This window comes from Phalacrocorax carbo, chromosome 14 (assembly GCF_963921805.1).
Source record: "Phalacrocorax carbo chromosome 14, bPhaCar2.1, whole genome shotgun sequence".
Taxonomy (NCBI): Eukaryota; Metazoa; Chordata; class Aves; order Suliformes; family Phalacrocoracidae; genus Phalacrocorax; species Phalacrocorax carbo.
Window position 1 is genome coordinate 4,587,972 of NC_087526.1, and position 25,072 is coordinate 4,613,043.

Sequence of the window (25,072 nt, forward strand, 5' to 3'; positions counted from 1 at the left end):
ATCCCAGTTCTAACAGAAGGTGCTGTTGATCCACGTATGCTGCAGTGTCTGGTCATTAAGTACTCACACAACGGTAGTTTTTTTCCTGGACAAGAATAGATCAATAGACCCAATCGGGTAACTCAGGAGACTCTAGTAGATTGGATCTGCTGTGAAGGATGGCTGTAAAAGCAGACAGCTTGAAACAGCAGAGAGCATGTCCTGAGAGGTGTAGTGTGCTGCATTTCAGTGCAACTGCACAGCTGGACATAAATGTTTCGAAAAGGTGATGGCATGCATATTTCCTTTTTTTCTGTGTTAATAATGACCACATTCACAGTGCTAAAATAAATAAATAAAAATGTCTTTGCGCTTCCTGACAGCGGTTTGAAATGGGTATCTCAAAATAGCGAATTGTACAAGGCAAGGTGATTCAGCAAGTTTGACTTGAATCCTCCTATTCCTGCTGGTTGCGAGAGGTGTCCTTCCGTACCAGAAAAGAATCACAAAGTGTGCTGTGAAGACTCTAGCCTTGCTACTTGCTGTATCAAATATCTAGAGAGAATACCGAACTTTTGAGGACATTTTTTAATGTAATATGCTTCATTACCTGAATGTACTTGGAGCAAGAAAATTAAACTGGTGTGTTATGCACACTCTGTGTGCATGCCTGAAGAACTAGAGACCAAGTTTGCGATTTACAGAGGTGTTTAATTGCATGGTATGAATTAAAGGGCCTTTGTCAACCTCGTACATTACAGAGCTCTTTGTAAACACTTCTATTTTCATTCCTTACGTAAACTATTGCTAGTTAATTAGCTGAGGTAAATGAAGCTGCATAAGCAGAATTATGCTGCTTAATATTGGGTCTATGGTGGTCTCTTTTCAGCTACTTAAAGGTATAAAGGGACTGTAAACCAGTTAAACTGGTTTTAGGTAGGAATTTGCAAAGCCGAAGGGGAGCCCCAAGGTGGCTCAGAGCCAGAATAGCATCTCTGTGCCACATCCACCTGGGCAGATGGTATGACCAGGGCACCGCATGCCCGGGCTGTTCCCGCCTGCCCGAGCAGCCCTTGGGACAGAGCCGTCAGGCGTGTGACCAGCCACCTCCAGGCTCCTTGGACTTCACCAGGAGCCAAACCTGCCCGCAACCAGTCTTTGCATCAGATACCCATGGAGGCTGAATAAAGTTACCCTTGAACCTTTACACCTGGGATATGGCAGTGAGCACAAGTAAAATAAACATAAACATTGAGTTAATTAGGTTTATATTTAGGATGCCTTTTTTAGAGTTTTGTAATCATTTCATTATGGTACTGTTCCCTGAGATAAGAAACAAGTCACACCCCCAGCCCCTAATGCTTCAGTGTAAATAATGATAAAAAAAATAACATAATCTCTGCTTTCACAGAGCTATGATGCATTTTTTTTTAATCAATGCTTCAGTAATTTCTTGCTTTTTAACTTAGAGGATGATTCTGTCATCCTGTAAATAGAAGGTATCTCTTTGTGCTTATATTTATCATATGTTCATCTACTCATGGCCACATAGTAAGATGTGCATGTAACTCATGGAGGTAAATATTGTATTAAAACAAGCCATGGTAAAGCAGTTTGTAGTGCTTTTTCCAATATTTAAAAGGGAGCTTGTGTATATTTTCTGTTCTATACATTGTATCGTGTGTGTGAGAAAGGGATTATGCTTCCCAGGATAATTGAACTAAGTTCTCCAAAATCATTCAGGTCACAATTAGGTCTGTGCAGCATAATTCATTTTTAACCGTGTCTTTAAATCAGAGTATATCATGACAAAATTATTCCACCTGTTGGGTTTTTTTTTTCAAAAGCTGTTATTTACAGAGGAAGCAAATAGGCTATCCTCACAGCTATTCTTTTTCTATTATTATTATTTCTTCTCACAGTAAATGATCTTTGGTAGCTGTATGGTACAATTTGTAGTTACCCAGAATCTCGGAGAAATAAAACCAAGAATCTTCAAAGTGAAGTTAATGTTGGGGGAAGAAGGTGGTGTAAGAGGAAGAGCATAATATTGGGGAGGGGAGACTACATTTCTGCATCGAGCAGCAGCAAGGGTCTGTTGCTTTCAGTGGGATTACATTTTGTCAGCTAGCTATGCCTTTGGGTAACTGTTTCATCTTACAAGGGGACAGAGTTATCAAGAACAAACTATTCATGTGGTTAGAAAATCTCTTTCAATTCTGCTGCAAGTAGGACCCAACTAAATCATATTTCCTGTTGAAAGCTGCATGGAGTTACTGCTGCGCAGCCGATGCATGGTAGCTCCTACCCCGTGGTACTGCGTGTGCTCGTCCTTTTGTTCTTGAACAGTACAAAATAGAAAATCTCTTTGAAGTTGGCAGAATTAACTGAGGTGTATCTGTGGTGTGATATAAATGAAGAGTTTGATTTGCAAAAGATACTCAGTGGGTTTCGCTATTGCATTTTAGCAGTTTTGTTTGTAGAATTGGTACTTTGTCATAGGTCTAAGATGAATTATTTCAGCTTCACTCTGAGTACTCTAGGCACCTATTTTGCCCCGTTTTCAAGTGCCTCTAACTTGGCCTCTGCCCTTTTTGTGGTTCTAGCTGTTACATTTTGAGATAATTGCCATGTTGCTCTGTTAGAAATAACCCAGGCTTCTAAACCAAATTTATCTTATTGTTGAATTGTAAAGTACCACAGAATTTTTGTAATGTGGATTGGTAGCAAAATCTTAATTGAATTTCCTTGCTTGTGGTTCTGTGCCTGAAGATCTCGACTGCACTGCTCTGTTTTTATGAGGGGGATTGGCAGGTAGTGCTGTTTGCATTTTTGTTAACTTCCATAAGGTGCAGTAAACAAATTTTAATGCAGACTTTATGGAATGTTTATGAAATCCATGAGCATGTTTCACTGTGTCAAAGCCACCATATTTAGATGAATAGCTATGTTTACAGCCCACGTGTCTGTGAAGTGCATGTCTGCCTGTCAAAGAACTGATTTGTGTGTTAAAATGAAAACGATACATTAACTTTTCATTTGCTTTCAATGTGTAATTGCGATGGGCTTTTGAAGGTGAGCGGAAAGGGGGCAGCCCATGGGTACTTCCCTGCGCATTCATGTTTGTTGGTAATACCTGAAAGCAAACCAATGCACCTGTATTGAAATGCAACAATGTCATTTTCTCCTGTAAAAAGCCAGAGGCAGATTAAATGTTTTGTAAGATTTTTATTCTGGTTGTTGTACTCGAATTCATCCACCTAACTGGCAGTGCTTTGCACAGGCAAGAGAAGCTTTTCACTAGATAGAGTTGTTATGTCAGCAAGGTCAAGAGTGAGCAAAGTTTGACAGTGCTTCAGAAATAAAGGTAATTTATGCATTATACCAATCACTTGAAGGTGAGAGAAGCCAGGCTGTTTACAACCTTGTAAAGACGACAAAGGCTAACACTCTGTATTAACATGATGTGATTACGTTTTAATATGCCCTATTAAAATGGTCTGTATATACTCTTCAGGCATGTACATTTTGCAATACAAATTTAAAGAGAAACTTTCTGCTTTTTTATTATTGGCAACAGCATCCTGAGAACTACAGAAAATTTGGAACATAATTAATAAAGAACATTTTAACATGGTTTTGGGGGATTATTATGTAATAAAACCCCAGCCATTTTAGGTAGGTGTCCTTGTGTTGCATGGTGTGCTCTGCTATGCTCTTACATACCCTGCAGAATTCTAGACAGGCTCACTTGTGGTGAAATAATGTATACACACTATTAAATTACAAACCATTATGTGGCATTATTTATTAAGCTAAAGCCGCAGACAGGAAATAGTGTTAAAAAACAAATTGAGAAAGAAAATGACGTTTTGCAAAAATGAAAGTTAGCATTTATATCCGCAATATGCGAAGAACGTTCCTACGTCTTGTGTTCACATTGTAAGTATTCATGTTCCAGGGCATGTTCCTTTTTTAGGCCGTCTTCATAGTGGGATTAATTGGCAATCGTAATTTAGCCTCGTTAAAAGCCTTTTTCTGTTGCATATTATCTCATCAAAGTCTTTTTACTTTCAGTCAAATGGTGCATCCCACAACATTAGATTCACCTCTTCAGTGTTCTTCATGACGCGTCTAGTGTTTGGTTCCTGAAATATTCCTACTTTTAAAGCATGGAGTTTCCTATATAATTAGGGTATTTGGGGAAGATGTGGGGAGCTTCCCAACCAACGTAGATAATTGATATATGTTAAAATGATAATGCTGTATGATCATGTCTATCTTTCCTTCTAAAGCAAAAAAGTACATTTTATTGTTGCTTTGCACTCTGCATGTTTTGGATTTTTTTCTAGCTGTCTTATGGGTTTATAGGGTTTGAAGAAACATTTCACTCCATTTCTGTTCATAAAATATTTTTTTTTTCTGGAAAAAAGGAGTAATAAACTACATTCTGATTTAAAACTCGGTAGTTCTCTGTATTTTTCTCTTCAGTCTTGTCTGAACTCTGCCTGTTGAACAGAAGTTTGCAACAAGGCGTATGGCTTCTTAACCTGTCACTAGTGAGCGAGAAAGTCAAACTTCTTTGCTTTCAGGAATTTAGATTAATGGCATAAAAGGGACACAGGATTTATTTTTTTTTTTCTCCAAATTCTGTTTTGTTTTGAGCAACAAATTTTTTTTAACTTTTCTACCCATGAGATACTTATACTGGGTGAGCTGAATCCTTGGTCCTCTGGAATGTTCTTTTTAAATATTTTTTCCAAGTTCCAAGTAATGGTTATTTGCATTATCTGGAAGGTAAACCAGAAATGAACATAAAAATTAATTTAGTGTGCTTTCTGATAATCTGTTTGGTAAAGTGTTCATTGCATAAAATTTGATACGGTCTGAGTAAGAAGTTGCCATTTTAATAGTAAAGCTCAGCCAGCCAGAGGTGGAGAAGTTCTTTACTAAATACTGATTAGGTTTGTTTTCAAGGAATATTTGATTTTCCTGACCTTTTATGTCATTCTAATTTCATGTTATTTGAATTAAAATGTCATCTTTTTTTATAGTACCTAAAATAGACTTTATTAGTTTTCCTGAAAGCTATGTGCAGCTTTGCTTTGGCCCATTTAAATATTGAAAACAGCAGGATTTGAGATTTTTCTTATAATCCTCAACTAATAGAGTTTAATGCTTTGTTTGGCCTGCCCTACACAGCCTAAGCAAAAGTTTTAAACAAGATTAAAAATATGACCTTATTAACCCATGGCATCTAAAGACACAGAACAGGCCTGCGGAGACATCAGTCAATCGTTAGCCAGGACAGCCTGTCCCAATCTACTCAGGCTGTTCCAGAGGTAAAAATTTTAGGAGCCCAGCTTTTTTCTTTCGTAGTTTTGGTCATCGTGCCAACACCCAGGAATAAGAAAGAAGAAAGCAAGAATCTGTTTCTAACTTGAATATTCAGACTTCATGGTTTGAGAAAATAAAGGTCAATTACTTTTTGGAAATTTGGGGTGCAACCTGGCTGGGATTTCTTAAAAACAATTCTGGCAGAGCAAAGGGGCAGCAGAGGTGGGGCTTAGCTTTTGTTTACTGCACTTCATTAGTCCCTGAATAAGAGTTTCACCTTTCTTTTTGTTTGGAGAGAAGTTACAGTTGTTTGTAAGCTGTTGGATGGGTGATTGATGAACATGTTGAGTTCCAGAAGAATAAAGTGTCTCATTGTCATGGAAAATTTATGCTTAGTAAACATTACAAAACACAAAATGACATGATACATTCATTGCTGTGTAATAAGATTCCTTGTTTACCAGGCATGCTATAGGGCCATGGCAACAAAACCCGAAATAGGAACTATGAGTATTCTAGTTGTAAAGATGATGATGGTTATCAAGCAGTTTGTTAATTGCTGGAGTTTTACCTCACTCCACAATCACTATCACTTTGCAGGGCCGCTAGTAGCAGCAGGATCAGCGAAGAGGTGTAAATGTGAACGTTTGACTGAAATCTATAATAAAAATGTGTTTTATTTTGTGGTATGGAAGAGTCAGGTAAATGTAGACTTGGCTGATGCTTTGAGACGGTTATCTGCAAGTGTTCCAGGGAGAAAATATAACTACAGTTTGCGTTAAAAAAACCCCAACAACCAACCACAAGACTTTCTAAACGTCTTTCTTTCTAATGATGTTCCAAAACAAAGTAAAATGTCTGAATATTGTTTCTTTACTTAATCCTTCAAAAATACTGGTATCTTGCTTAACTTTCAGTCTATCAATTGTCCGTCTGAGCCCAGTGGGGCAGAATCTGGATACATGTTCATTAAGTTCAAGAGCCAGCTGAAAACTGGAGGCAAAATCAAGCCAGACAAATTGCTTACACTGTCATTGATAAACACATCCTGCTTTCAGACCATTATTTACATTTTTTTAAATAAATGAGCATAATTTTTAAAAAACAGCGGCTGATGTTTTTGCAACCATATGTGCACTAGCTGAAACATACAGTGTTTGTACACCTACTGTAAGGCTTGGTTTGTGGAATAGAGGGTTTCTTAAGACCTGGGGCAATAGAAAGCATTGAAGGTGGGAAGGAAGAGTGTGAAAAGGCCTCAGTTTTTCCTCTCTTTTCCTGTCTGTTCTCCTTAGTTTGGTGCTTTTGGCCTTTCCTGGCTCGCTGCCTTGTTCCCATCGCGGTGCCTAATCCCTAAAGCAAAAAACCTGGTAGTCTTCAGGAATAAGGTGGTCTGTAGGTAGATCAAGAAGTCTAGGGAAACCAAGAATTTACATCTGATTTTTCATCATTTCATTTTCTTTCTGCATCAAGCTTCACTGACCTTCCTCGCTCTGCCCCATAGTTTTGAGAATATATGCCATGGTCAGTGCTGAGGAGCTGATGTTTAGGGATAATCATGTTTCTGTTTGGTTAGAGTTCTGCTGCCAATTCAGACATGTTCTCTGCACAGCTAAGTCATCCCGCACACAATGATTTGGTGCTGCAGTTTGCCTTCCATCTGCAAGAGCAGCACTTGCATTGCAATCATGCTTTCACAACTGTAGAACGTATAGTAAGAGCCACCACATCTATATCTAAAAAGCAGCATAACATGGGGCTGGCATGGTGGTGTTTTCCCTGACCCTGTCTTTTACAAAAATTGCATTCATCTTTCATTTGACAGAATTCCCACCACCCTTGGATGTCTGTGTCTGCCTTGTTATTTAAGCAGTACCTTTTTTTTTTTCCTGCTATTCTGTATTCTTGATTGGTGAATATACTTTCAGTTTCGTTTTGGTTGTTGGTTGTGAATGATTATAGAAAGGAAAAAGTGATAAAAAGCATGTGCAATATGAGTACTTAATTAACTCAGTAAAATGAGGTTTTCAAGCTGTGGTCTGTAAACTGAAAGTGTGAGCACTACCCTTTAAAGGGTAAAAAAAGAAAGCGTCGTGTTGGTAGTTTCACGTCTCTGGGATACTGTGCTGGAAAATGTTAGTTTTCAAAATGAAAAAAATTTAAAATAGTTGGTATAAATATTCCGATATTGAAAGCATTCTGTAAAAACAGTTAAATGAAGATTGAAAGGTCACTTAGACAATTTAGGTGGGTTTTTTTAGTAATTACATGGCTAACTTGGTTTACCTCAAAGTAGTAATTTTATGCTGTGTATAGCAAGAAATTAATAACGTGAAAATGTTGTCATAGTGTGTTACAGTTACGTTACAGTTTACAGACTCAATACTAGTGTAATACCTTTAGGATGCTAATTCCTGGTTATGCCAAATGTTGATTGTGCATTTCATTTGAGTGCGCTATTTAGCATTGAAAATAACTTGTCAGATCTGACGTAAAATACAATACAAATATAGTAGAGGCAATGGTTTACGCTCTAGCTTTCTTGAGCTCGATGCTTTTTAATTTGGCTGCTGTTAATCCCAAATGATAGTGCTCATATAAAGCATTCCAAGTGGGTTTTTTAGCCTACTCTTCTGCTTGTAGTTAAAAGGTAATTTCACATATTTGCATTAGCTTATTTTATTTTATTTTATGTCTGAAGTATTAGTTTAAGTGTCTCTGTCAGATTGAGTTTTCTGCTCTAGCTTTTTCTGCTATGACATCATTTTTGTGGTGTAATTTTTTTGTACTTTGAGGTTCTTTGGACTCCTTTCCTTTGTTTCCACTTTTAATAACCTACCCGTTTTTTTCCTCTATTTGTTTCCAGTTTATGCTTTTCTAAATAACTACCACATATGTCTAGTATTTTGCATTCGAATGAATCAAATCTGTTTGATTTTGTGGAAAGTCTTAGTCCCAGTCTAAGACCGCAGTAAGATTTTAGTTAAGCATAATTAGATACTGACTTTTGGATACAAATACATGTTTACTGTTTAAATAGAAAAGTTATGAGATAGTTAATCAAGTCTGTCTGCAAAAATATTCAGGGACTGAGAGTGCTTTAGCCAACCGTGATAATACAGTTTTGGTAGAATATTTTTCAGGTTCGTGTTCTGATTCAAAAAGATAATTTGCTTTTATGGCTTATAAATTTAATGTATTTTTTATTACAGGGAGAAGAAAATGAAAATTCAGGATATTAAAAACAATATTAAAGAAGCTATAGAGGTAAACTGATGAGCTATTGTTTTTAACTATTTAAAGTTAGCTGTTTAGATGTTCTCTGCAATTTATTTATTTTTTTTCTTTGCAGACAATAGTGACAGCAATGGGCAACTTGGCACCTCCAGTTGAACTAGCCAATCCAGAGAACCAGTTTCGAATCGACTACATCTTAAATTTAGCCAACCAGATAGACTTTGATTTCCCACCGGTAAGTAAATAATTTGAGCTGGCTGCAGTTGTGCTTTTTTGCAAATGATTATATTTCACAGCACTGTAGTAAATATTTACAAAAAACAGTGAGCTGCTCTTTTGGGAATTACTACAGTAGGTGTCTTTGGTCAGTGCTAATCAACAAAAGTATATAGCAACACAGCTAGACTATTCAGGTTGATCCTTTATGAACACAGAGATCCTTGTCTCCTTTCTTGTGCTCTACCAAAATAATCAGCTATGGTTAAGATGGGCAGTGCTGGCAGTAATGTTTGGATATTGTTGGGAATTGCCCTGCCCAAAAGGAGTGGACGTATGCACAGCGGTGGGTTGATGTTTAGCTGGCATTTAGCGATACTGTATTTTTCTCTTACGGAAGAATAGTAGCATTTTCTTGCTGATTCAGACATGTTCTCCGACAGCTGTGTCAGCCAGGCTTTCTGCAAAGACTCCACATACCTTGTCCTTGCCCCAACCCTCCCAGTCCTAGTTAATCATTCAAAATGCCAGCAGCCCTAGAGTAAGTGCAGAAAGTATAATTATTTGATGATATAACTTTGTGCCCACTCACTGTTATTATTCTGCTGTATCTCAACCAGGCTAGTGGCAGAAGCCTATGAAAATACAGTTTGCATACACTGAATTCTTAAACACTGAAAAGATATTAATTACCATAAAGTACCTTATACTTGCAGTTTTTTCAGACCTGGTATTCTCTCTCTGTGCACCGTTGTGGAGTGCTGAGGGTAGGAATTACAACGATTTATCAAAATCACGATGCATTTACACCAGGATTTTATTTCCAGCAGTAGTCAGTTGCAGGTGCTTGAAAGGAAAGTGCAAATGCAAATAGTAGTAAGATGTGGGATAGTTTGCACCACGGCGAGGTTTTCGTAACTCTGCTTTATAAACATTATTGAACAAGCTAGTCTATGAAACCAATGACAGTTACCTTTTGCAACTGGTGCTGCTTCTGGGAATTTCTCTGCTTTGTTTGGCCTTTATTAAAAGAAAAAAAGACAAATAACCAAAACCACATACTTTGTGTATGGTCATTTTAGCTTAAACAATCTTAAATAAATTAGAGGGTTTGAGATTTTTAACTTGACACCTCTTTAATTTTGACGATTGTCAGTGTTAATCGTAGGAATATTTGGTCCCTTGATGGATGATCTCTCCTGCTAGGGGGGGCAAAAAAATCTGTGCTTTGAAGATAGTTGTAGGAGAATATTTGAGAGAAAAGACAGTGGCTCCTTACTCCGCCCTGTGTGCTTTTGAACTGGCTGCATGCCTGCAGCTCTCCTGCTGCCCTTTGTTTTGTGATAGTTCAGGTTGTGATCTGTAACAATACTGTAACAAGTGCCTGTGACCTACCTCGTGCTGAAATACTTGATTTTCCTTGTCTCTTCTATCTTGGTTGGAATGCAGTGGTTTTTTGAAATTATTTTTTTGCTTTCTCCTGAAAGCAAGGGGTACTTGTGTAGTGGTAAGTGAATAATCCAAGTCTGTATGTGTTATGTTAATTTTTATATAAAAAGCAGGTAATATTCAGTATGTATTATGTCTAGTAAGATACATGGTAGCAAGCCCTTGATGTCTAAGGTAACAGAAATATACTTAGCAGGTCCATAAATAATTTCAAATTCAGTGAAGTCTTTGATGTGTTGAATGGCACACAACTTCAGAAATAACAGTGCTCCAATAAAACTTGTTTTTCTTCTCTGAGCAAAGGTATTGTGTTAAATTTTTAAGCCCTGAGTCTACAGAGGTTTAGGCGTGTGCATAACTCTGACAAGTGGCTAACTTCATTGGCATGACTAACTATTTAATATGTAAATGTCTGTAGGGTTGAGGTTTTAAACTGGATATACATTAGCCACTAATTTTGAAGGAATATTGTTGGCCCTCGGTGATTATATAAGTTAATATATTTCTGAGTTTGTCTGAATATAGGTTATAGTCCTTCGGTACCTGAAAAACTGAACCTGCATTTCAATTATGTATTTTAAATCAAGTTAAGATCTAGAATGTCTCTAGATGCCAGCTCTCGGTGCATAGTATCAAAAATACATGATCCTTGGGTACCTCTACAAAAATAATTTTTGCTTTGTTATAGATTAATTAAAAGTGCTTTGAAGAAAAATTAATTTTCTCTAAGTGGAAATGATAGCCTTATGCTAATTATGCTTTATATCTAAGGAAATCTTTATTATCTTCTTTCTCCTCCAGTACTCTGATGGGAGAATTTCATGAACGGGCAGCTAAACCTTTTCCTATAGAGCATATTAATGCAGAAGAAGGGAGGGGAATTTTTAGCAATGCTAGAAGTATGTAATGCTGTCTACTTTGAGTTGTAGAACTTGCTTTCTGTCTCTCCCATTTTCTTCATGGGGAATCAGGTTTCAGCTGTTATGAAGCCATACTTCCCTCAGTATAGTATTTGGTGCTGTTCTTTTCTGCCATAGGAAGGACACAAAGGTAGGGAGAAAGAACACTCACGTACCAAGAAGATAATACTTGAGGGCTGTGAGTACTTAGTGCCATACAAGGCTGTTTTGCTTCCCTTTAAATGCCCATTCACCTTTTCTAAACATTAATTTAACAAGCTCTCCAGAAGGCAGTGCATAGCGGGAGAGAGTTTAGCACTGGGGTTGTGTTATTTCTTCTCCAGCTACAGGAGATCATCTTCAGCACATAAGAGGCTTCATCATTCTTCTGTACGTGAAGGAGTGTTTTGAATGAAATTTGAAGTACACACCAAAATCTGTGTTTATAATTACCTGTAGTACAAGTGGAGCTAGAATTCAAGTTACCGAACAGCAAGGTTCAGTGTAATGTGAAAGGCAGAAGAAAGTAAAGGAAGAATGTAGGAGCTTTACAGTGCGATGGTAGTGTAGGAGTCTGGCTCTACATATCTAGGATTCAGAGAGCAACTTCTGTATTCTGATATTCTAATTCTTTTCTTAATCGGTGTCTCCATCTGTTTGCTTTGGAGTTTTTGACTTACAGGAAATGTGTGTCATTTGTGTAGAGTGCGTTGTATTGAATTAAAGAAGAAACCAACTCAAGTTGAAAATAATGTCGGTCCAGTGCAATGCTAGATTAAACATTTCCTTTAAAACTGAAAAATTAGGATGGTGGAATTTATATTAATTCAGCACACTTGATATTAAGCAATTAGATTTCTTGAATACAAATAGTAGCATATGGGGAAAGGAAGAGGGTAGTACTTACTGAAAGGAATTCTGTCCACGTAACCATGCTGATGATTTGAAGTACCGCAATATTTAGCGGATCAAATTTGTAGTTCCTTATGTAGTCCTTCCGTGTTGTTTCACCATACTGAAATACCATTGGCAAGAACCTAGAGGGGTCACTCTTAGAGCCCATAGTCCCGTTTGTTTTGTCTTCAGTATGTTTTCAGTGGGCAATTTCTAAAATGCAAATTGCAGAAAGAAACGCAAAACTACGTGACTGAAGTGGATTGATGAAGGCTAGAAACATAACCATGTTGAAAACCCATGGAGACTGCTAATGAGAAATACTCTAGGCAAAACATCCAAGTACTAAGTTTATGTTTTTATGTGAAGGATTTTCTGTTTTAGCTCGTTGTGGACTTCAAAAATAGCTTGAGGACACACCTCTATGGGTAATGGAGTGCTATTCTGATTTAGTTTTGCAAAATACTTTGCTTCTTTTGGGGGTAAAACCTATCCTTATTATTAGGCTTATTGTACAGCCTTGTCTTAGAGCTGAGCAGAATGGAAATAACAGAAGTCTAATCAGGTCCATGTAAGCTACTGTTAATACAAATAGCACTGATAAATATTGTGTGTAGTATTTTCTTTGTGTCGCTGGGAAACATATTCTTGCTAAAATGACAGGACATTAAATGACTAAGTCATGCAAAAATGGTCTAACCCTGCTAGTTTGATTGAACACTGAGAATAACAGAGATCATGCTTTCCATAGAGAAGTACTGAAAGCAGAACTCTATTTTTTCTAAAAACTACAGTATCAATTTTTAATGAAAAATTATAGTTTAAGGAGGACCATTATCATTCCCGTTATTCAGGTTGGGTTTTTATAATGAAATTAAGTTGTTGCTGGCCAGCATGATGACTTCAAGCAAAGGAAAAGGAGGTTGAAGTAAGAAAACCTCCAAGTTAATCAAACTGAACTCAGTGGAAATAGCTGAAGCAATTAATAATTGAGCTAATTGTGAATGCACATTAGTTAAAGCCTTAGAAATGAGGTAGTAATCTTCCTGTGTTGATGTGTTGGTACAGATCTGAAGGTACGCATGTAATGACTGCTGCTGGGCTTGTGTTTAAAGATTTTATCATGATAAATAATATTTTCAAAAAAAGAAAGTTGTGATTTAAAAATTATAAAATGAACTATTCTCATCATTGAGGCGCTCTAATGAAACAAGTAGAAAAGGTTTGCCTGAGCAGTAAATTCGAGAGCTTGCCCAAGTTTGTGTTAGAACTGCTTTGTTAGTTACCTCCCACTAGCTAAACTCTTGTAAGAGTAACTCTTGCTCTTTAATTTTACATGTAACCAGATTAATACATGCTTTACAGGGACAATGTGGTGTGTAAGAACAAAGACCTCACAAATGAAAATTTCAGGTTTTAACAACTATTCCATCAGTTAAAATGGAAAATAAAACAAATATTGCTCATAGACGAGGCTTCCAAATGGCATTTCTATCACTATAGTCCTTTAATGCATTTAGCGCAACACAATTGCATGTGTATGTTTTCAGTGTCAAAAGTCAAACTCTCAGGTATTTTCAATAAATCTGACTAGCTGTATATCTGTTTCAAATATAGGGTGATGTTGGGTTAGGTGGGTTATAGAGGTGATATTTTTATTCCTGTTCTGCATACCAGACGGTGGTTAGGATATTTTCTCCATCCCTAGTACCAGCTAGAATAGTGCCCTTTTTCTCATCCCTTTCTTTTTTCTCTTACTTTTAGAAGAGGAAAGGAAATGCTCTTGTTCTATGAAAATTTCTCTTTCCATGATCAACAATTTGAACCAGGCTGCCAAATAAAACCTATTTATTTTGGGTCACAGTCCCTTTATAATTCTCTGGTTTTAATGAAATACTCAAAATAGCAGAACAGTATTTACAACTGCCTATTTTGAATTGATCTAGACTCAGCTGAGGAAGATGTCTCTTGAAAATACCATGGTAACTTCAGAAAGCTAGGATTCAGAAAGTGGTAGGATCAGAATATTAGCTATTGAAATGCAAAATAACTGGGGAATCACTCCAGCCTATGGCTCTCTAGATCCAGGAAAATAGATGCTTGGAAGAGAAGGGATAGTTTTTTATAAGGTGTTGATGAAATTGTCTGCAGGTTTTTTGGTCCCAGTTTATTTTTTTTATTACACTGCTCCATTGTACTTATTTTGAATCTCCCACTACCAGTGCTGCTGAATAGTTTTATTATGGTTTCTGAGTAGTGTCTTTGAGGCTGAGCTTTACCACATGCTGGCTTCAGCCTCAAAGCCATCTTAGCATCCCCTCTGCCCACAGCCATCCCTTCCCTCTCCTCCACACCACGACGTGCCACCCTCACTTGCACCAAAAAAACCTCCATTGGGTCCCCAGCCTAAATCAGACCATTGAACTGATCCAGGTCAAAAATAACCCTGGTAACCCTTACTCCTTCTCTCTTCTATTTCAGGGAGGTTATTTTTAACAGGGATCGGTTTTGAAGGCTGGTTTGCAACGTGGCCCATAGGCAGCGTGGTACAAATGAGGTGGTACAAATTGTGTGATATGTTAATGCACAGCAGGGTCAGGGGTGCGGGTGGGAGTCCTGAAAATGATTTTGACACCAAAACCTTCAAGAAGATAAGAAGAGAATATCGTCTCAGTAAGAAAAGATGTGAACTGGGATCTCTGCTACCAAAAGTATTCCTTAATTATGTAGGCAACAGAACAAAATTATCTGTCCCTGTAGATAATCACCCTGATGTGTATAATGATAGATATAGTATTATTCCTGTCTAAATACATCATGGAAGAAGAGAGCTGTTCTGGTTTGACAGCATCACTAGCTTTATAATGTAATGACAAACATATTTGCTCTAATGGGGGACATTTCCCATGAGGCTGTCTTAAATGTCACAGATATTGGGGTGGGGAAGGAGGGAAAACATTTTCTCTGGTGGGTATAGCTGTGGGAAGCTGGGAGACGGAGCCTGGTTTCTTAGGTGTCTAGATAATGTTGTATGGAAGCTGGGCAGCTATCACAGTGACAAAATTCAGGGCTCTTGGTCTTTCTTGTCCAGACTTGCGTTATTATTTTGAGCAAGTCACCTCACTGTCACTTTTTTTAATGCTCTATATATCTTGTTAATCTCTAAAATAGTCATGTGTACCTTGAAGATATATTTGAGCATTTTGAGGGGCAAAACTGGGAGAAAATGTGGATATGTGAAATATTTTTAACTCAAGAATGTTAATGTTAACAAAAAGGAACGGGGAGTATTACAGACAGCATCAGCGGAGTGATGTAGTACTACATCCTCTGAAATAATCTTACTTAGCTCTTTTTTAAATCTCCATTATCTTATCTACACAGAGCAGCTCCTTCTAAATGGACTTCTGGATAATCCAATTGAGTTTACCTGATCAGAGTTTAACAGGACTTAAATAAAGCTATTTTCCTGTGCTTTAATAGCAGAAATAAATGCTTCAATACAGATTAACTAAAGGGTTCTTTTGGAGACGCCTTTTAGTATAGGGACTCTGAGGTAGACAGCCTCTTGACTTCATTTCAGTTTCTCATAATAAAACATGTATAACTAGAAATAACTAGTAAATTTTTGCACTGAATCTCCTGAAACCTCTGATTCTTGTCCACATGGGTAGATGCCTGATACGAATGTTTTATTCTTATGAATGTATAGCAATATCTAGCAAATTCTTTCTTTTTTTTATTTCAACTTATGCAGCGCCCCATGTTTTAGTTAGGCTGTGCACTAGCCCATTGCATCACGCTAAGAAATATTATGTTGACACAAAGCTTTTTTCACGAATAATTGAAATGAAAATACATTGAGTATGAGCATAAAGTGGTATCTCACTTACGCGGTGACTAGATGTTTTTTTAATAAGTAGAAGCAAGTACTATTACAAAACTTAGGTTTGAGGTTCCCAAGTGTGTTCCTGGTGGCCATCTTTTTTGACAGCAGTTGTCGTAGGCGTTGTTACCTGGAATGGCAAGCTTTCGGATGTGCAGGAACTCCCCGGTGGTCCCAGGTGGCCGCCGTAGCTGTGCTGGGAGCAGCTGCCTGCAGCGCATCGTGGAGAGGCTCTTGCACTGCGGGGTGTGCGCGTTGTGTCTCGGGGGTGTCTGTGGCCGGGAGCAGCTGGTGGGTGAATTCAGTGCAAACCGCTTTCAGTACCATGCATTTTACTGGCCCTGTGTCTTTTGGTCCACGAAACGATAACGTCTTTGGGATTTCTTTAGGAGCGTACATAATTTATGCAAAGTTTTTTTTATTTACAGAGGAGAACTTGGTTGTTTTTTGTTTGTGGGTTGTTGTTTTTTTTTTAAGGTAATTCTTTAGTAAGGTGTATAAACAGTGTGTGCATATACAGTAAATAAATGTTCATATAGGAAGTTCTTCCTTTTTACACCTAAGTGTAAAGCTATTTAAATTAAGTAAAAAATATTTTTGCTGTATGTGGTTTGACTGCTAAAGTTTCCCAGCAATCGAAGCACTGATTAGGCAGGAAGCTGAGCTTTCTCGAAGTGAAGGAACCAAGTGTAGCATCCTGTAGAAGAAGAAATCACTCTAGTTTATTGAGTTTTCTATACCATTCAGTAATTGGACATTACACATTAAAAATAGGTTCATTTCATATTAAAACTGGAAAAAAGAAAAAATATCCTTGAAAAGTACAAACTCGTTGCTTCCACAAAGCGGAATGCTGTGGTGACTGGGAACAATTACTTAATTTACCAGCTGCATTAAAAAAGCTTCTTTTTAAAAAATGTATTTTGGTAAGCCTTTGATTTTGCTGTGCTTCATGCATCCAGCTAGAATTCTTTATTAAATAAAGTTAATATGCTGTTTTTCTTCATTTACGTGGAACTGTGGTCTTCATCTAAAAGAAAAGCTCATGGACAAAAAGAAAATGTAGCCAATAAGAAAGTGGCACTGCCTGGCTGGTGATGAAGTGAAGAAAGTAACACTAATTTTAAAACATTTTAAGTTATGAAATTTCTTGCATCTGTTTCTTCCATATTGATCTATTTAGCAAAAATGTATGTGTCAGGAGATCAGCATATTTAATGCATGAAGCTTTGAGAAATAACAATTTAAATATTATGCATAGTGTGTTTGATATTGGTAATTTTAAGTCACGGTTCATATTTTTTCTTTAATATAAAATGTGGTTTATCTTGCTGTCTAGTAATGAAGGCTGCATATTTTTGTTGATTTGTCTATTTGTCCTTCTTAACCTCAAATATAGGTTAAGTCCCCTAGTTTTCACCTTGGTTTAGAGTTTCTTTTCTTCCCGAATTCTAATTTGTAGGAAAAAGCTTGAGAATCTGTTTTTCTGAAGGAAGTAGAAAGTTTTCAACTAGCAGCATCTCTGTAGGAAGAATTTTGTAAATTGTTAAGCATGTATTCGGTACAATTACATACATATTTAGGCCAGTCCCTCAGAAGAACAGTAATGTTATGGTACCTTGACTTCAAATATAGCCTAAATAATGAGTACATGTGTGTTTAAAAATGAAGGGGAGGGAGCCAGTCTCCCTTCTGACTTCTGTGAACAGCAATGAGATGAAATATAAGAGATAAGCAGCTTTACTAATCAGCATTGCTCTTCTATATAGTGATTAGTCTCTTGATTTGTTTGCTGCAGTACTTTTTGCTACACCTGATTCGATTCTTAAATGTGGCAGCATCTGCAGGAACAACTCTTGTCCCACCTTCTGGTGATCCAGATTTTATTGCCAGTAACAGCAGTTTCTAACTGCAGTGAAAATGGGGGTGCTGTCACTTCTTATGCTTCAGTTTGTTATATGCAATAAAATAAAACATGTTCTGTGCATCAAGTAAATTGACTAGAGAGTAAAAGGAACGTGCCCTTTGAATTCTGCAGCGCTCTCACTGAGGTGTTATGTTGTTCTGTTGAAATCCCATAAAATACTTCCTCAAACTGGGGAATCTGCAATCCAGGACTTTAGACAATGACATTATCTGCACATCTTTTCTGTAGTGCAGTCACTTTTATGGTACAAAAAACCCTCGCTATATTTTGCTTTATAATTTTTTTTTAATTAGCATTTGAAGTAAATGCAAATGCTTTATCATCCAGTAAATTCCCATCATACCATATTTATAGGTTCATAAGTTCACATTTAGGAATTCGTTTGAAGAAACCGTGACTTAATTTCTTTTGATACATCTTCTTTGTTTTCCTCAGAGCAGTCTTAAAGAACAAGAATAGATTAATTCAATTTCTGTTGAAATAGAAGAGCTGTCAGCTGAATTAAACAGGAAATAGGCATAAATTTAATATAGGAATTCTTAAGCATTTTCTGGTTTTAATCACAGTAAGAGACTATCACAAAATGGTGTACGCATAGGTGAAATAAAATTTTGCCTGTGAGCCTGCCTGGTATTGCAATGGCTTGAGAAGAGCTTCTGTGAGAGTCTGTATGAAGACTGAGCATCATGTAAATGTGCAGATTGCCCTGTGGCCATGCTTTTTGGTCGTACAACAAAAAGTGCCTTTGGGCGTACAAGTTCTGTAATGTACAAAGGCTTGGAAATGTGGTAAACATGCTTCTAAAAAATAATGACTTTGGAATCTTAATTTATATCATGTCAGATGAGTAAAGGATGAGCTTGGATGAGCGTGGAAGTAGTTCAAAAGAGAAATGTGAAAAATATTGTGATCTATTTTACGTTTTGATTTTGTGGAATACCCTTGGCTCTTTTTACACGGGTCCCTCAGTGCTAAATTTAAAGTTGTTTTTCATTATTGCGGTACAAAATAAAATATATTGTAGTATGGCAAAGTTGCGCAAAGTTACCCTTTACATGCAGTCATCTGTGACTTCCCGGCAGGGAGACTTTTACACAGAGTAGAGCAACAGGGCGTGTGCCGTTAGTTTATGAAGTTATGATAGAAGTAAAAACATGTCAGGTCCCAAAATCTTGAGAGCGATCCACAAGCACAGGCCTCTTCCCTTGTCAAACTCGGATGGAAGTTGGCGAGAGCTCGTGTGGGAATGAAGGTGTGTGGATGAACAGGTATTTACTTGTGTTTGCTTTGTGTGTGACTCCGAGTTTTGATCTTGCCGCGGACCTGTTGTGCCCGTGGCTGACTGGGGCTGTTCAGGGTATTGTGTTTTCTAAATGCAAACATCTCTTGGCGGTGTCCTGCTGTTCAGAGAACCAGCACGTTGTCAGGGTTTTCACGTATTCTCCAAAGGCGAGTTGACTTTTCTTCAGTGTTCCAGTAAAATTTTAAGATTTCTTAAGCTCCTAGGAAACCGGGTAGCTTTTTACTCTTAATAAAAAAAATTCCCAGCAAATAAACAGAACTTGTAATTAGTCTATTTTAAGTGTCTGTTAGCTTGATTTCTTCATGTAGACTGTATTGTGAGTCTGTGAATACAGATTCTGCTTCTTCAGAAAGATTGTGAGGTGATTAGTGATCTGTCCTTGGGATTTGTCTGAATACAGAACGAGGAGGAATTGTTTTATCTTTTACCCTTTTCTACTGATGGAATTTTCTGGCAAAAACAGGCTTTTTGTTTCCAACCTGAAAGGGGACAGCAAAGTTGCAGTATGGTCCCAGGTTCAACCCATTATTTGAAATGGTGTTTGTCCTTAGCGCTGCATAAGGTAATACAGTCATTTGGTCTGGCTATTTGTTTTAAGTTTATTATATATTCATTACATAAAAAGCAACTAAATGACGTAGTATGAAAGACATTTTCCAAACCCTAATTTAAGGCTCAAAGGAAATTTCTTCAAGTTTTATTAAACCTTCATTCTTAGCCAGAGGTCTACAAAAATAGCTGATGGCTGAAATGCCTGTATTACCACTCTCTGCTGCCCCAAGAGAGAGCTGGAATGGTATAGAAGGCTTCCTTGTGAGCCTTTTATGCTATCAGTAAGTTTAGTCCATTAATGAATTGCCTTCTTTCTGTGTATGAGTATACTCTGAAGAAGCAGAACAACATTGATAATGCAGTTTAAAATTGCAGAAGAGTCTTGATGAAATGGGGAGTAGGGTCCACATCTGCCAACTTCCATCTTAGTGCTCTTACCAAAAGTGAGTTCTTCCTTCCTAATGAGTGTGATGTGCTTTAAATAGGAGCTGTGCGAAAGGATTAAATCTGAGCAGGGTTCTAGTATCAACAGATTAAGCTGTGGCGATTAGACTGCTTGTGAAAGGAGAAATAAAGGGGAAATACTGTGATATTATGCTAATGAGGCCTTCTAACCAAAGGCACTTTGTAGATTATGGGTATGGAATTGTGTGTTGGCACATTTCTCAAATACTGGGGTGTTTTGAAACTCTCAACAAAGGGGAAAAATGACAGTTCAAACTTTACAGGAATTTCATATCTAAAACTCCCTTCCCATTGTCCATTCTTTGCAGCCACATCCACTTTAATTTGTGTTACTAGAAATGTGAAGATACTGTAAGCAGAAACCCAAAATATTTCAGCATCGTTCTTCTTTTCCAAGCAAAAAACCTATTGATAATGAGACTGAATCCTTGCTGAAAATATTTCTGACTCAGTTATGGGAAGTGCTGAGTACTCTGGCCTCTCCCAAAGAGTTTTGTATTCAGCTCTGGACACATGCCAGTAACTGGAGAATATCTTCAACTATTTGTAGGTATGCGTTTCCTTTGTGATATCATCGGCATATTTTCCTTAAAATAGCAAGCAATAATTAACACTTGTTCACACCATTAAGAATGCAGATGTTTCCCTATTCAAGTAAGTGGCTTATTAAACTGTCTGATTTGACAAATTTAACACATTCTAGTATCCCTGCCCAAACACAGGGAGAACGGCAAGATGCCATCAGTTCCCTTCTCTGAGTAGCCTTACAGTCAATAGTAATCACTTGATTTCAGCTATGAGCAATGCAAAATAAATCAGTTTGTCCTGCGTTTACCTATCCTGGAAGAAGAAAATCAACTTGTGCAGTTTGTCTTGGAATGCACTGTGCTGCCCTGCCGCCCTGTGACCTTGTCTCATTCTAATGCGGTTCGTTAGTGGAATGCAGCAGAACCGCCTGACTCTCATGAAAGTAAAGTTCCTATGCCCCTACCTTGCAGAGTAGGTTTGTAAAGGGGTTTGAAAGCAATAGTCAATGGTATTTTTAAAAGCTGAACTCGACGGGAAGCAAATGTCCTCCAGGATTCAGTTTTACAGTTAGAAGCTGGTTTGACTGTTAACCATTAGGTTTGTAAGTGGATAACCTATTTAAAACTCTTATTATGAAATGTGCAATTCCATGGGACAGTGAACTTTGCCCAGGAATTGAATCCCAGTTTTAACCACAACATTGTGTAAGGGTTGTACACGCCTTTTAACAGGTAAGGTTTTTTTTTCCAGTGGCATTGGCTTTTGCTGGAATTAGTAAATAAACTGTTCTCCCTACATTATATTTTATAAAGAAAAGCTAACGTTGCAGGTCCGTGCTAGGGTTCTGTGAACATGGTGTCGTAGTGGCAAGAACTGTGCCAGTGTTTTTTCCCTGCCAGCATCCTAATGCCTATAAAACATTGCTTCATAAACATTTTTTAGCAGTCTCTTGAGTATTTATATATCTGGAGGGAACAAAACCTTGTAGGCAGTGTGTCCAGTTTTTCTCTTTCATTTTCTACTAATATTTTGTCCTTTTAGAATGCCTCTCAAAAGCTGATCTTGGTTCCTTTATTTTTTCCCAGGCCTGGAGTTTGTCTCTTGAGGATTATTTTTTTTAACAACCAAAATGTTCAGCCTCCAAGTTCTTTAACACTTTTCTCTGGTTTGGCTTTTAATAAAACCACTGTTTACCTGCTGCCATTCATTCAGTTTGCTGAAATTTTCTCGTACATGTAGGTTTTTAACTTGATTAGGCTCTGCATTGCCCCTTTTCTAATCCAGAATTGTCAGTTAAGATCTTTCTGGAAAAGTACTGTGTTCCAAGGATCCCTTCTACATGATGATTTCTTCTGATGGGTTTCCTTTCTCTGGAGGTCTGTGTAGATTCCTGTAAGTGAATACAAACGATTTACAAATGTTCCCTATTGACTTGTTGGCTTGGGAGAAAGTGTTGGCTAATAAATAAAACATTAATGCCGAAATACATTTCTTTTCACATAAATACAACTTTTAAGTATTGTGGTGTTATGGAATGATGAGACATGAGGCTTCCTCGCAGTCAGCAAGTCATGGTCCTTGATACTTCGGTTATCTAAGGCCAGAGAAGGTTTACCCAGACAGTGGATTTTCTCTGAGTTTTTTATAGTTTCACAGAAGCCGAGCCTGTTAGTCAGGGACTGTGCCCAGAATTCAAACTGTGCCCCTGCCCAGCCTGAACACATTCAAAGTCAGTTTGTTCTGTTATACTGGCATTGTTTGCCCCAAGTGTCCTGCATAAGGATTTCTCCCACTTTAGGGTTATGTTAGTGCTTTGAAAAGTGTAAAGTCTGGTCTGGTGGTAAATAAATGCTACAATCTTGACATAACTCTTAGGAAGAGTTCACTTCTCACCTTCCTTAGTGATGCCATGCTGTCATCACTTATGTTGACTTTTGCTGCTTTACACAGCTTCAGCTATAGTTTAAACAGGATCTTGGGTGTGTATTGTGTAACTGCAGCATTTTTCTTTTTGATAGAAAATGACATAACTAGAATATTTTTTCAGTTTTAAGTATGCATAGGGAAAGAACGGATAATACAACCATACTTTGCAAATACTATGGATTGTTTGGAACCTAACATTTAAATCCTGTTTATTGTGGAATGTCATCTCAAACCAAACTGCTGTTTAGTATTATTTGTTTATTTTAGCTGTTTTGTTAGGAGTTCCATTTTATAGTGGAAGAGAAACCTGTGTTGATGCTGCTGTAGAGTCTGTTATATTAGAATGTGCCAGCAAATGAATCAGTGTTATGGAAACAAGAACCAGACATGTAAGGACTAGTTTTCTGGCTATTTCTTTTCAGGAAATTTGCCTGCTACTTTTGGTTAATTTGTTTCCTAACTCATTATTTTTAGAGATCTCATACAAATTAGACCTATTTAACAAAAAAAAACCCCCAACCAAACAAACAAAAAACCCCAAAAACAAACCCCTGTTGCTAACTTGATTTTTCTAGTGGCCTCTGAAGCCCCTGTTTTACCTACATACATAACAAATCTTGTGGTTTTACTTGCCTTCCATGAGAGTAGCCCCAGGCTACATTCCATGACTCAGATGGGATGCTGAGGATTTCTTATGTTATTCTTTTTCTTAAATATTACTTCAGAATTGTGGTTAGTGTAGGTGTATTGTGGAGGAGGGAGAATCTGTTTTTTTGCAACTAGCTACTATGTCTTAATTCCAAAATCAGTCGCTAGTATAAGTAGGCTTCTAATAAAGGAAGAGTGGAACTCTATGAGCCTGGTTCCAACTTTTCTGTGGTGAACACCTTCCTACGTTACAGTTGTGTAAGCTGGGCCAGCATTAGTCCCAAAATGTGTGAAGGTATATTTGATGTGGCCTAAAGGCAAAATATTAATAAAAGGTCTTCATATTTGGTTATCCCATCATGTAGTTCAGTTTTAAAAACAAAACAAAACCAACGAAACAACAACAAAAGACCAAAAGAAACACAAAAAACCCAGCCCCCAAAAAACCACTGTGTTTTAGTATAATAATCCATTACTTATTAGTTGTTGTAGATCCTGATTTTTGAAATGCCAATAAAAAATTCAAAGAATATGGACTCAAATTCTTTTTCCATCCCACATGGACAGTTAATAACCATACTGAAAAGATCGTGTAAGTATTGGTGGTTATAGCTCAGATTAGCAGGACAGACATAAGGGCAATATTAAGTATTTCATTGCTAGTTTGGCCTAACAAGGCACAAACACTGATCACTATCCCATTACTGTAATCCACATATTTTCATAGAAGTTAAGAACTTAATATACAGGGAGGACTCTTCTGAACAGTGTGTATAACTGTTCTAGTTAACTGAATTCTAGGCTTTTTATTATCAATGTGTTTATGCTAGGGCCAGGAACTGGATTTACTTTTCATCCTATTTTTAGAGTCTGATTGCAGAAATTACGCCAAATGTTTCTCCACAAGGTAGGATGGAGTTCATAAGTTGTTTGAAATAATTGCTTTATATCCGTTCCCCACCAGAATGTCATAGATTGAGTGAGAAACAGTAGTGAGGAAGGACTTTTGTGTCTCATTTTTGTGGAGTTTTACTATGCTATGACTTCTTTTCATTCAGCCACTGCCTCTTTTCACTTTAAATGCGTAGCTGATGAAGAATCTTTAGGTTCTATTGCATTTTCTGTAAACTTATTTTTGCCTAGCTATTTCTTTACTTACTGTAATGCAGGATGAAGCGAGTATTTTGGGGTATATTTGGAGATAATTGGCTTGGCAGATGCTGACCGCAGTTTGAAGTAGACGTCTATTTTGGAACCATATCTCTGCCAAATAGTTCAATTAACTATCTGAAGTCTGGTGTAAGTTGTCTTGATTGGATGGGAAATTTAAATAGTATGTGTCCATTTGAACCAGCTGCTGTTTCAGCAAAAAACATCATACAATTGATTCAATTTTTTAATTTCCCAGCTTTGTAGTAATAAGTTGAATGAGTCATAAGATGTTCTGTATTAGACTGCTGTTACTTCTAAAAATAAATATATAAAGCCACCCCAGAACAGGTTTGGCTCAAATACATTGAGATTCAGATAATTCCCCCTCCCTCCTTTACTTTCTGTTCCCACTCCTTTTTGCTTTGGAAAGAGATTTCCTCACTATGCTGTGATGCAGTTGAAGATTGAAGGTAATTGACAGTTCCCCAACTGCCAAAAAATTGGAAACCTTCAAAATGAATGCATCACATGAACATAATTCCAGCAATGGGAGAAAGAAAAATGGGGGCTGGAATTAAGATTTTGATTCATCTTTTACTTCTTTTAACAGCAAATGGTTGTATAATCTACAAATACTAAAAACGAAGTAAAATTTTCTTACCTACTTATGGTCT

The 25,072-nt window shown here is 37.3% G+C and overlaps 1 protein-coding gene across 5 annotated transcripts in view; it reads left to right on the forward strand.

Moving 5' to 3' along the window:
- Window positions 1-25,072, forward strand: part of GNAS (GNAS complex locus) — a 161,433-nt gene that overhangs the window by 93,617 nt on the left and 42,744 nt on the right. For all 5 annotated transcript variants that reach the window (XM_064465315.1, XM_064465316.1, XM_064465319.1 and 2 more), the window contains exons 3-4: window positions 8,529-8,583; window positions 8,669-8,788. In XM_064465315.1, coding sequence (XP_064321385.1) covers window positions 8,529-8,583; window positions 8,669-8,788 — 175 coding nt within the window. The remainder of the gene's footprint in view (window positions 1-8,528; window positions 8,584-8,668; window positions 8,789-25,072) is intronic.